This window comes from Poromitra crassiceps (assembly GCF_964638095.1).
Source record: "Poromitra crassiceps genome assembly, contig: HAP1_SCAFFOLD_720, whole genome shotgun sequence".
Taxonomy (NCBI): Eukaryota; Metazoa; Chordata; class Actinopteri; order Beryciformes; family Melamphaidae; genus Poromitra; species Poromitra crassiceps.
Window position 1 is genome coordinate 52,501 of NW_028151688.1, and position 13,577 is coordinate 66,077.

The 13,577-nt window shown below is 45.0% G+C and overlaps 1 protein-coding gene across 1 annotated transcript in view; it reads left to right on the plus strand.

Moving 5' to 3' along the window:
- Positions 1-6,243, plus strand: part of LOC310771510 (protocadherin-10-like) — a gene marked incomplete at both ends in the record, with an annotated part of 17,159 nt that extends 10,916 nt beyond the window's left edge. Inside the window, 3 exons of the mRNA XM_083664106.1 lie at positions 1,704-1,762; positions 5,643-5,749; positions 6,239-6,243. Coding sequence (XP_083520232.1) covers positions 1,704-1,762; positions 5,643-5,749; positions 6,239-6,243 — 171 coding nt within the window. The remainder of the gene's footprint in view (positions 1-1,703; positions 1,763-5,642; positions 5,750-6,238) is intronic.
- Positions 6,244-13,577: the final 7,334 nt, after the last annotated feature.

Genomic DNA, 13,577 nt, shown 5'->3' on the forward strand with positions numbered 1-13,577 from the left:
AGCGCTGTGGCGAAGATACCGTCGGTATGTGGCGAGCGCAAAGAGAGGTTTGGGAGTTGCCCGTTCCAAAATAGGCGTTCCAGCGCAATGTGTTAGAAAAAAATCGCCTTGGGTGCTCTCAATTTTAACACCAGGAAATAACTGGTCTTAGCGCAAACGCAGACGTACGCCTGAGTCTCCACATCTCCGTGCAGTGCAGGAAATCCTTGATTGGATCCATTTACGCACGGCATGGATGTCACTCCACTCGCGCCTGCACACACTCTTCTCTCCTCGGAATGCCATGTTGATTTTCAACTATTGCCTACATTGCAGAAAAAACACACCTTGATTTAAAAATGAGAATTCGTTTGTCATGGTTTTATTAGGCTACATAATTCCCGACCATACAGGTCTGTGGTGTAACATTAGATTACTTTAGGTAGGAGAGGGTAGGCGAAAATAAAAGGCAAATGTTGATCTTTTCCAACCATTATACATTTAATAGCACCGCAATAGCCCTCTCCACTTCCCTCGTCGGGGGAGAGAGAGAGAGACACCCTCTCCCCATCAAGCAGACAGTGACGGAAGCATGTGTCTTTATGTCCGCCAAGGGGAAAATGACGGGCTAAATTGGTGGGATTCGATGTATATATATTAATAGAAACGAATAGAAAATAGCTGATTAATAAAATGCGTGCTGGTGGAACGAAATTCAACTTCAAATAGAGCAGCATCACTCATCGCCGGCTCTCAGTACGCTGCGCAATTACGCATGAATGCAGTATGCCCGCAGCGGAGATGCAGGAGAAGAAATCACTCCTGACATGTGGACTCATTTTGGTTGAATTTTCAAATGTAAGCTTAGTTTTTTCGACAGAATTATGTCACTTGCTGCAACAAAAAAAGTCTTATAAGGGTCAAATACTATTTTTAAACTGCTCTGCCAAACGGTTGAGTTGTCAATTCATGGTAAAAAAGATTATATGGTGTGGCAACTCAACCGTTTGGTAGAGCATGTTTAAAATAGACTATTTTCTATGGAATAAAAACACTTCTGATCATGCATTGTTGTTAATATGTTACATTTAGTGTTATGCCAAAATAATTTCATAAGTATGATTTCTTTTAACTATCTAACAAACATGCTGACATTTGTTGGTTTTGAATTCTTGTTATTATATTAGGGCCCTGATAACATAAAAAAAAATACAAGAAATATTTTTACATTGCTTTTTCTTGGAGCGAACATTAAAGTGCTTTATAATGACTAATAACTATCACAATATTTTTGACCAAAACCTCAATATCGACATGGTGACAATATTTTAGGGGTGATTGTGCTTTCACAAAATATTGACACAATGAGTTTTTTTGATAAATAATCATCAGCAATGTGGATATAATGACTAAGTGGGTAAAGGCAAATAATAGAACAGCTAGAACAGTCTGGTAAGTTCAGAAAATTACATAACTTTACTGAACAGCCAATATGCTACCAATCTGCATGCTAATTGTTAGTTCATGGTGAGTATGTGTACCTTAATAGAAAGTGCTAGCCTCACGACTCATGTTCATTTCATACCTAACATGAACAGGCACAGTGTGGGATGCATCACTCCTGGCTGGCTCGCTGAAGTGTTGTTGTTGTTGTTGTTGTTGTTGTTGTTGTTTTGCTCTATGCTAATGGGGTTATGTAAAAAAAACATCCCCTTGTCTTTCAGACCAAACACCAGCGAGCTGAACTCGGCTACCTCGTTGACAGACCGAGGCGTGTCAACAGGTAAATATGGACACACACACGCACGCACGCACGCGCACACACACACACACACACACACACACACACACACACACACACACACACACACACACACACACACACACACACACACACACACACACACAGACGTCAGCCTTGCAATCGGCATCTCTGCTATTACATTGTGTAATCCACGTCTGTGAAGTCCTACTTCACTCTATCACACTGATTCTCAACCGTTTTCATATAAAGGACCCCTAATAGAGTACGGGCTCTATCGTCCCACTGGCCTTACATTAGCGCTTAGCGCCAGGCGCAGCCCATATTAGTGGGCGTGGACCGGCACACTGCCTATTCTCGTGTCGGCACTACGCGCGGCGTTAAGCATTATAACCACGCCTTTTAAGCGTAGAATTATTCACACTGTGCTCAATGGAGAAGTGCAGTAAACGAATGAGAGAGAGAGAGAGAGGGGGAGAGAGAGTGAGATGGCAGAGGAGAGCTGCGCGCAATTACGCACATTAATATTTCCGGCACACTGAATAAGGCCTGGTTTTGAAAAGCGCTAAACGCTAAATTAACGCCAGGGGGGAAGATAGCGTTAGGGCGGTATTTAAGGCCGAAACGCCCATTCTGGCCTATTCTGGCACTGCGCCACGCCTCTTCGGCGTAAAGCGCATTTCGGGGCCTAAAAACTAGGGATGGGCATCGAATTTCGAATTTTCGAATAATCGTTGTTATTATCAAGGTCGACTTTTATTATTGAAATTCGAATTTTTTTTTTTTTTTTTTTTTTTTTTTTTTTTTTTGTGAAATGTTGCATTGTCTCCCCTGATTCTAAGTATAGTCAAATCGCTTGGTTTGAGCAAGTAAAACAATTTTTATAAGCATTTTAAGCAAGGTTTATGGAAAAATGAATGGCGGATGAAATCCCATGAAGAGGGAGAGGGGGTGACTTTGGCACCCCTTTGGCACTCAGACCTGAGCCTACTAAATATTTAATGAACCACTCATGATTGTCAAAACTGTTTTTTATTTTCGAAAATGTCAATGTCATGTAACATGTTCTTTACTTCAGTGGTGCAATGCTTGTTTGAGCTAAAAATCCACAGCAGAAGCTTTTTATATTAATTAATGAAGCCGTAGACTTAGAATCAGGGGAGACAATGCAACATTTCACTCACAAAAAAAAAAAAAAAAAATTACATTTTTAATTTTTTTTACATTTTTATTTTTATTTTCGAATTTCGAATTAAATTCGAATTTGGCCAGCGAATTTCGAATAGTGTTTTTGCTAGAAATGCCCATCCCTACTAAAAACATGCTGCTATCTTCCCGAGGCAGGGGTAAAGCGTGTTTTTTTGCGTTTAACGCCAGTTTAGCGCCTAAGGCCAGTGGGAAGATAGAGCCCTACAGCATTGTTTACTATACAGTAGTCCAGCGGTTCCCAATCGTTTCTGACTCATGGCCCACTTGAAAATCTCAAAAGTGTCCGCGGCCCACATCCGACCATAAACAGTATGGAGGTGAAATAATGAATTATCAGAGCACTTTTTAAGCGTTACAGCTGCTTCTATAAGTGAATATTGTGTTACTAGTATGAGATGTAAGCACGGGGGATGTGTGAGCACGAGATGTATGTGGACGAGAGTTAGCCTAGGCAACTCCCCCAGAGAGAGAGAGAGAGAGAGAGAGAGAGAGAGAGAGAGAGAGAGAGAGAGCATATCTTGTCTCAAGGTTGATAGCCGTTCAAATCAATGGAGAATTCATTTCCTCATTCGCGAGACTTTTGCCACACACACACACACACACACACACACACACACACACACACACACACACACACACACACACACACACACACACACACACACACACACACACAGTGTCAAAGAGTGGGGACAGGGGGGTGGAGGAGAAGGATCGGACCTGCAAATCTGCACCGCTTACTTCAATGCCTGGGTGTGATTTTTATTTTAATGATAACAGGAGCTGTCCATCAGCACCACACAGAAATCAGAAACTAAAAGGGAGGGGCTGTCTGCAATAGGCTAATTATCAAATAATTGATTAGAAATTAAATAATGGAGAAATGCATTCTTGTACATAGTAGTAGTAATAATATAATTATTATCATCATCATCATCATCATCATCATCATCAGTAGTAGTAGTAGTAGTAGTAGTAGTAATAATAATAATAATAAATCACTAAGATTGTAATGTTTTGCAAATGATTTGGCAGCCCACTTGCAATACATTTGTGGCCCAACAGTGGGCCCACAGGTTGTGAATGGCTGCAGTAAGCTATAGTACTGCAGGGATGACATATTATTTCTGTAGGCCAACCTGGAATTTAGCCTCACGCTGAGTTCCCTCATCTGGAAGTCAATGTGTGTTTGTATGGGGATTTTTGTTAGATGTCTGAAATAAGGTCTGTGGTTAACAAAAGTTTATGAAACTGAGACATTTGTGTTCAGCAAGATAATCTTCACATTGATGATTTCTGAAGCGTAAATGTGATCGCCAGAAATTGCTTCAAAAGTCATAACAGTGGTGTTAATTTATCTTGCTGAACACAAAGGTCTCAGTTTCATAAACCTTTGTTAACCATTAGACCTTTCAGACATTTCACCAAAATCCCCATATAAAATCCCATTGACTTCCAGACAAGGGAACCAGGAAGTTCTTCTGGCTTTTAGGACTCATTCCTGTGGGACATTTCTATTGTCAGATATGATTTTGTCCAGACTATCTCTATGGTACTGTAGGTAGAGAGATAACAGAGAAACTATGATCAAAACAGTCATTCATCTTCATTCTCTAAATGTGTTAACCTCTTGTAAAAAAAAAAAAATGTTGGAGTTTAACAACTCAGAAATGTGGTGGGGACCCTTGGGAACCCCCTCCATGACCACTGGCGGTCCCCAGACCCCGCATTGAGAACCACTGCTCTAACAGCATTAGTCTGATAGCCTGCTGATAACGCTAATTACTGTGATGGGGAAGAGGACGAGATGGGATCTGGAGGATTAGGAAGAGGCTGTCTGTGCATAAACAATCACATCAAATAACTGGGTAACTGCTAGGTCAGGCATGTTATTGGAAAGCGTGTAAATGCAAGGCGAAGTGTGTGATGTACAGTGTTGGCCGAGTTACTGAAAAGTATGTAATTAGTTACAGTTACTAGTTACTTCTCTCAAAAAGCAATTTAATTACTTTAAATGATTACATAATAAAAGTAATTAGTTACTAGGAAAAGTAATATTTGCCTTACTTCTTTGATTGTCTTGTTAATGCACACATTATTTTAGTGTTGCTGTGGCACAGTGTGGGACAAGACATACTGTCTATTTATCTACTATTGTAGCTGCATGGGATACTTTTGCTTATTGGGGAAGCTTATAGCCTACTCAAGGTCATTAGCCTTGGGGGCTTATAGCCTATACTCAAGGTCATTAGCCTCTATGGCTTACTCAAATTCATTAGCCTCTGGTGCCTATAGCCTACTCAAGGTCATTAGCCTCTGGGGCTTATAGCCTACTCAAGGTCATTAGCCCCTGGAGCTTATAGTCTAATCTAGGTCAGTAGCTTCCAAGGCTTATAACCAACTCAAGGTCATTAGCCTCTGGGGCTTATAGCCTACTCAAGGTTGTTAGCCTCTGGGGCTTATAGCCTACTCAAGGTCATTAGCCTCTGGGGCTCTGGCTGTAGTAGCAGACAACTCTGAAGTTGTCTGCTATTTTCACATCCTAAAGTAACTAGTAACTAGCCCATTTACATTTCAGTAATTGTAATTGAGTTACTAAATTTGAAAAAGTAATTAGTTAAATTAGTAGTTACTGCAAAAAAGTAGTTAAATGACAGTAATCCACTCCAACACTGGTGATGCAATATTGCAGCTCAGCGTTCCAGGAGGCAGACCTGGTCAGCTCTAAAGACAGCGGGCACGGGGACAGCGAGCAGGGGGACAGCGACCACGATGCCACCCACCGAGGACACTCCTCCGGTAAGAGCCTGTGTGTGTGTGTGTGTGTGTGTGTGTGTGTGTGTGTGTGTGTGTGTGTGTGTGCGTGCGTGCGTGCATCACATCTGCTTTCCTTGATGTGGGAGAAGCCCATTTCAAAGGGGGAATCGATGGCTTGATGACATATGCAGGGGCGTAGTGGAGGGTAAACCCAAGTAAACGCAGTTTACCCTCCTCTTTGAAATGAGGCAGAGATTTTACTAATCTATTTTCACATCAGCGGTATCGATCAATGAGGGGAAACACGGGGGTAAACTACTCACCTTGGATAGTTTACCCACCTCTGCATTCACCACTCCACCCCTGGTTGTATGGGGCTTGTGTAGTGCAGGGCTTTGCTTATGAGTTCGCTGTCTGCCTCTCTGGTGCTGAACCTCTCTCGGCTGCTGCTGGGAAAGTTACACTCTGTTTTGAAAGAGGGGGCGTGTGTCCCAGTGTGTCCCACAAGATGGTTTTATGCTGATCCACTAGTTTGACACATTCTGATTCTGTCTGTGGCCTCTGGCTTTCACACTGTTCATTTGGACAGCAAATGTTGATTTAATTTAGCCATAGTCTTTTGACTAATGTGCCATTTAGTTTTAGTCATATTTTAGTCATCGGAATTGTTTTAGTGTTTTAGTCTAATTTCCATCGACTTAATCTACAGACAGTTGATTTATTCGGTGGAACATAACATGATTAAAGTGTAATGCATTATATAAACATTTCTCTTGAATTTCCAATTCATTTTCTGTACATACCTAGCCTACAGATGACTCTACTACATCTATCCATATGACTGTTGTTCTCTCTCTTCCAAACGCTGGCTGTGGCAAAGACATCTCTCAACTTGAGAGAGAGAGAGAGAGAGAGAGAGAGAGAGATAATGAGTGACAGAGAGAGAGAAAGAGCGAGAGACACAGAGAGGGAGAGAGAGGGGTTCGCTTTTGGGTCATCCCCGACGAGAAATGAATCCCTCCGTATTGTGTTGTGCTGTTTTGTAAATATGCGCGGTGTTAATGGGGGACCTCGCTCCCCCTGCGAGCCTGGTCACTCTGTGCGAGGGGACCCCCTCCCCCTGCGAGCCTGGTCACTCTGTGCGAGGGGACCCCCTCCCCCTGCGAGCCTGGTCACTCTGTGCGAGGGGACCCCCTCCCCCTGCGAGCCTGGTCACTCTGTGCGAGGGGACCCCCTCCCCCTGCGAGCCTGGTCACTCTGTGCGAGGGGACCCCCTCCCCCTGCGAGCCTGGTCACTCTGTGGGAGGGGACCCCCTCCCCCTGCGAGCCTGGTCACTCTGTGGGAGGGGACCCCCTCCCCCTGCGAGCCTGGTCACTCTGTGCGAGGGGACCCCCTCCCCCTGCCAGCCTGGTCACTCTGTGTGAGGGGACCCCCTCCCCCTCTCCCCCTGCAAGCCTGGTCACTCTGTGCGAGGGGACCCGCTCCCCCTGCGAGCCTGGTCACTCTGTGCGAGGGGACCCCCTCCCCCTGCGAGCCTGGTCACTCTGTGCGAGGGGACCCCCTCCCCCTGTGAGCCTGGTCACTCTGTGCGAGGGGACCCCCTCCCCCTGCGAGCCTGGTCACTCTGTGGGAGGGGACCCCCTCCCCCTGCGAGCCTGGTCACTCTGTGTGAGGGGACCCCCTCCCCCTCTCCCCCTGCAAGCCTGGTCACTCTGTGCGAGGGGACCCCCTCCCCCTGCGAGCCTGGTCACTCTGTGGGAGGGGACCCCCTCCCCCTGCGAGCCTGGTCACTCTGTGGGAGGGGACCCCCTCCCCCTGCCAGCCTGGTCACTCTGTGCGAGGGGACCCCCTCCCCCTGCGAGCCTGGTCACTCTGTGCGAGGGGACCCCCTCCCCCTGCGAGCCTGGTCACTCTGTGGGAGGGGACCCCCTCCCCCTGCCAGCCTGGTCACTCTGTGTGAGGGGACCCCCTCCCCCTCTCCCCCTGCAAGCCTGGTCACTCTGTGCGAGGGGACCCCCTCCCCCTGCGAGCCTGGTCACTCTGTGGGAGGGGACCCCCTCCCCCTGCGAGCCTGGTCACTCTGTGCGAGGGGACCCCCTCCCCCTGCGAGCCTGGTCACTCTGTGGGAGGGGACCCCCTCCCCCTGCGAGCCTGGTCACTCTGTGGGAGGGGACCCCCTCCCCCTGCAAGCCTGGTCACTCTGTGCGAGGGGACCCCCTCCCCCTGCGAGCCTGGTCACTCTGTGCGAGGGGCCCCCCTCCCCCTGCAAGCCTGGTCACTCTGTGCGAGGGGACCCCCTCCCCCTGCGAGCCTGGTCACTCTGTGCGAGGGGCCCCCCTCCCCCTGCAAGCCTGGTCACTCTGTGCGAGGGGACCCGCGTGACGAGACGTGATGGGCGTTTTAATGAGACCCCCCCCCTCGCGCCCGGGCGCTCGGAATGGGAACAAAACAGCCGATTCATTGGCTCATGAAATTAACTCATTAATTTATTTGCAAGTTCCTGGATGCTGCTTTCCTCCCCTCCCTCTTTTGGCCAGACTCTCTCTGTCCTAGCCTCACCACATTCTGCCATAGAGTACTGCAGGGATGATGCATTTTTGTAGGCTTAACCAGAAATCGCCGCCATGTTGCGTCGTCAGGGGAAAAGGCTATGGGATTTTAGAATGGGGATTTTGCTTAAATGCATGAAATAAGGTCTGTGGTTATCAAAGGTTTATGGGAGTGGTAATTTATGTTCAGCAGGATAATCTTCACAAACGAGTACCACTTTTACTACTTATCCCCCCCCCCCCCCTGAAAATCACATTAAAGCAGCTACGAGCAACTTTTTCGATTGTTATTAAACAGTATAAATTTAATATCAATGCATCACATCTTACCTCTAATAGTCGACGAGACCAACGCAGAGTAGTCTCGCTTGAACCCCGAGTGAATCGGCCAGTGTTAGTGTGTCTGTAGCCAGGGCAGATCAGGAAGTGAAATGAAACGGTTTGCAGCAGCCACTTCGGCCATAACCACAAAATAACTTCCAAAAAACCTGTTAGAATATAACGAGAGATGTTCCCGAGAGTATGCGTGGCGTTCACATTGTTTATGTTATGTTGCTAGGCAGCGCAAACGGCGTAGGAAGGCAGCTGCGTTTCACTTCCTGGTTTCACTTCCGCGTTTCACTTCCGGGTTACCCGGTCCGGTCGCTCTAGAGAGCCCCCTGTTGACGCGAGTTTAGACAGACTATAGACTTAATAATCACCTAAGGGAGCAATCTCAGATACACACGGCTTTGGTCTCGTCGACTATTAGAGGTAAGATGTGATGCATTGATATTAAATTTATACTGTTTAATAACAATCGAAAAAGTTGCTCGTAGCTGCTTTAAATTTTAAAAAATGAATTTATGCTATTACTGGTTATAGAGGGAGTGTGGGAGATGGGGATGTCTGATATTACTGGTTATAGGGGGAGTGTGGGGGATGATATTACTAGTTATAGGGGAGTGTGTGGGAGATATATTACTAGTTATGGGGGAGTGTGGGACATATATTACTAGTTATAAAACGGCTCTCTCAAATCAAGCAATCTGATTGGTTCACAGCCATTGTATAATTCCAGTAACCGAGTTCAATAACCCATGGCCATGGGTTATTGGTTGCCATGGCAACTCTCTTACTAAGAGAGTAATAATAAGGCTTACCTCAAATGACAACGTAGAAAAAAAAATGGCGGAGACAGCTGTCAGATCCTTGTGAATCGATCTTCGCTTATAACTTTACTAATACTTCGCAGAAAATGATGTTTTGTACAAGAATAGATGCGGGCTAATGTCTTCTTTGCAAAAGAAAGGCTGTTAACCCCGCATTTAACTCCGCATTTAACCCCGTAACGTTAGTTGGTGTCAGCTTTGCAGAGAGCATTCAGCTTCTCAACAAGCGCTGAGAATGCAGCGCTGCGGCTCGAGCTGCCTGTCTGGGTTTCCAGAAAAATCTCAGCTACTCAGCAAGCGCCAGGATTGGCCAATGTCAACTTCAGTCTCCAGAACGATCCAATCAAATCACCCGCATGTTCTTGCGGTCCCGCCTTACAGTAGTGTTTCAACTGACTCTATCAGAATGACATGCCAGTCGGAGTCGGACTTATAGTATTATTATTATTATTATATTATCATACTTGGAAACCGTTTTATAAAAGCAATATAGCACTCGAGCAGCGTGTGTTGTGGAATATATCCCGCTGATAAACTGTTATCCCACGAGGCCGCAGGCCGAGTGGGATAACAGTTTATCAGCGGGATATATTCACCACAACACACTTGCTCTCGTGATATATTGCTTAATTATAGGGGGAGTGTGGGAGATATATTACTGGTTATAGGGGGAGTGTGGGAGATATATTACTGGTTATAGGGGGAGTGTGGGAGATATATTACTAGTCATAGGGGGAGTGTGGGAGATATATTACTAGTCATAGGGGGAGTGTGGGAGATATATTACTAGTTATAGGGGGAGTGTGGGAGATATATTACTGGTTATAAAACGGCTCTCTCAAATCAAGCAATCTGATTGGTTCACAGCCATTGTATAAATCCAATAACCGAGTCCAATAACCCATGGCCATGGGTTATTGGACTCGGTTACTTGCCATGGCAACTCTCTTACTAAAAGCCTTTGGTTTAAAAAAAAAAAAAAATGGCGGAGACAGCTGTCAGATCCTTGTGAATCGATCTTCGCTTATAACTTTACTAATACTTCGCAGAAAATGATGTTTTGTACAAGAATAGACGCGGGCTAATGTCTTAACCCCTCTCTCGCGCGCCCTCACTCTTAACCCCGCATTTCTAAATAAGACGTAACATTACTTGGTGTCGGCATACGGCTCTGGTGTCGGGCTTTGCAAAACGCTCTCAGCTTCTCAGCAAGCGCCAGGATTGGCCAATGTCGACTTCAGTCTCCAGAACGATCCAATCAAATCACCCGCACGTCTATCTTCTTGCTAGAGGTCCCGCCTTACAGTAGTGTTTCAACTGACTCTATCAGAATACAATGCCAGTCGGACTTATAGTATTATTATTATTATATTATTATACTTGGAAACCGTTTTATAAAAGCAATATAGCACTCGAGCTGCGTGGTGTTGTGGAATATATTCTCCACAACACACTTGCTCTCGTGCTATATTGCTTAATTATAGGGGGAGTGTGGGAGATATATTACTGGTTATAGGGGGAGTGTGGGAGATATATTACTGGTTATAGGGGAAGTGTGGGAGATATATTACTGGTTATAGGGGGAGTGTGGGAGATATATTACTGGTTATAGGGGGAGTGTGGGAGATATATTACTAGTCATAGGGGGAATGTGGGAGGTGGGAGACTCTTCTTTTGAAGTAGTCCCTTATGGCTGTAGCTATATTTGACCATGCCTGCATGGTAGTGTTGTTGGCTCTATTGAGTCATGCTGTTGTACCCTCAAGAGATGCTATATTGTGGTAGGATGCTATTCAGTGGTGAATTAACTAGGGATGCACCGATTGCGATTTTGTTGGCCGATTCCGATTTCCGATTTTTGAATAGTCTGACTTGCCGATACCGATTTTTGCCGATTCCGATTTTCTTTCTAAGAACAATAATTGACGGGTTATTTTTTGACGTTTTTTTTTTTTTTTAACTTTGCTTTAATAGAAAATTAACATGCATGTCACATTTCTTATTATTTGCATGAGGTAGGACGATCTCACTCAAAAACATCTCAAAATAAAAGTGTTCCAGGTTACTGGACAGAGCTGTTCTTTTTTGTGTAAATACAATGAATATAAAACAATTAATTCCAGTATATCCCACAGCTATCATGCATTTACTTTTCCAAAAGAAAAAACGTGCAACAGAACAGGGGCTTCAGATAGAAAGTAGCCTAGGGCTGAATCTGTTACAAAGCATATCTTCCCCTATGGGGTTTAATGTTTTTTTTGTATATGTCCCTGCCAAATAAACGAATAAAATAAAATAAATAAACGTCAAAATGTTATTGATGGACAAGGAGTTTATAGCCTATAGCTCTGGAGCCCAGAGACCTTCGAAGCCATGCCCACTCTACAGTTGTGGATTTGGCTGTTATTGAGTAGCCTAGATGAGGAAATGAGTTTGAGTTGACTCAGTTTGAATATCGTAGTTTACACACAGTCCGTTTTTTTTAATCCGCCATTCGAAAGAAAATCATCTCGCACAGTAAACCTTGCACACTGGTCCGATGCGTTTTATTATTATGTTCGTCGTTCTATTCGCAATACGAAACAAAATCCTCTCCTGTATCCACGTTACAACGTGACTGGCAGAGAGCAGCAGCAGCAGCAGGCAGCGGTGATGTGGAGTGCAGCTGGTCGCGCGCAGAGGGGTGAGGTGAAGCGAGCCGCTCACTGGACTGGAGTGGACTCCAAACCCTATAGGTCTTCAATGCAGAGTTAGTAGATGGGTTTAACAGCACAGTTGAGAAGTGTTCACACGTTCAAGCCTCTCTCTCTCTCTCTTTAATAGTTGTCTGTGAGCTTGTGTAAAGCTGCTAGTTGTCATTATAAACAAGCTCAGTGTTGTAACAGTCATTAACGTTGATCCTGTGTTGGGGCCTTGAATTTGATGGAATTGGGCCTGGAAAGTCCTTGAAAAGTCCTTTGAATTTGATGTTTCAAGGATGTTTCCTGCATCCCTACCTGCCTCTTCGTACTGCGATTCCGGTAGACCTGTACGGGCTACACAGGTCTCACACAGCTACACAGAACTGTACTTTACCCGCCCACACGTCCCCTCCACAACTTCCTACTAACACCCCGAGCTCCAGTCACACCGCCAGCATGAGCAACAATCGTCTCATTTTTACCACCGGAGGACATTTTCACTCCTAATCGGGCCCGAGCCAGCTGCTCTGTGTGGATGGACTTGTTCTATTTCCAGCATTTGGTGTGAATGCTGCCAACGCCAAGTTCACATTCTGTTATGAATAGTCACATTCTCATATTCAGGCCCCATCCCCTCGGTTTGGGACTCCACTGTCAGCGTGTATCTCTCCATGTTTGATCCATCTCCAGGGCCACCGGCACTTTTTCTGTTGACTTTGAGTACCCTTGGTGCTGGCAAATAGGATACAGTTGCTTTGTGGCGGAGTTATCAGAGCTTATCGTGCTTAGTGCCTTTAAACAGATTATTTGCTGTGCATTAAGTCTTTGTTTGATTAGGATAATTGATAGCATGGCTTAGCGTCCGCTGCCTCCACAATTCAGGAAAATAACACAGGCTTATTCTCTGTGTGCTAATTGAGTTTGACAGTGGCGAGGGTATACTTGAGCTACTTTAATAAATGCTAATGTATCTATCTAAGTGTATTCTCTTCACTGGTGGTGGCTTTATAGTGAGGTGGTACACGTACAAGTACTTGAGTAGTTTTTTGATGATTTGTACTTTTTTCAGTACTTTTTATAATGCTATAATTTTAGTTTACTTGAGTAATTTTAATAATATATATTCTACTTGAGTACTTTTAAATGTACACAGAGTAAATGAGTAAATTCAGATTTTTGTTTTGCACAGCGCACTATGAAAACAGCACAGTAGCATTGGGACTGCTCACTTACAGGCGCAGAGTCACTTCCGCATTTATAGGGCGCCCAAACTGGTAGCTCGTTAGTGCAGTGGCCAATTAAATTAATCGTGCTCAAGCCTGGTCAATTGATTTAAACAGGTGTAGATGATCAAATTGTAATGATCCCCATCGTCACATTAGAAATCTCAGTTTCATTTGACACTGCTGACAGCCATAGCTAAATGGATGTATGTGGTTGTGATATTGCTGCTGCTAGCAGCTCTAGCTCGTCTGGCAAAGGAGAGAA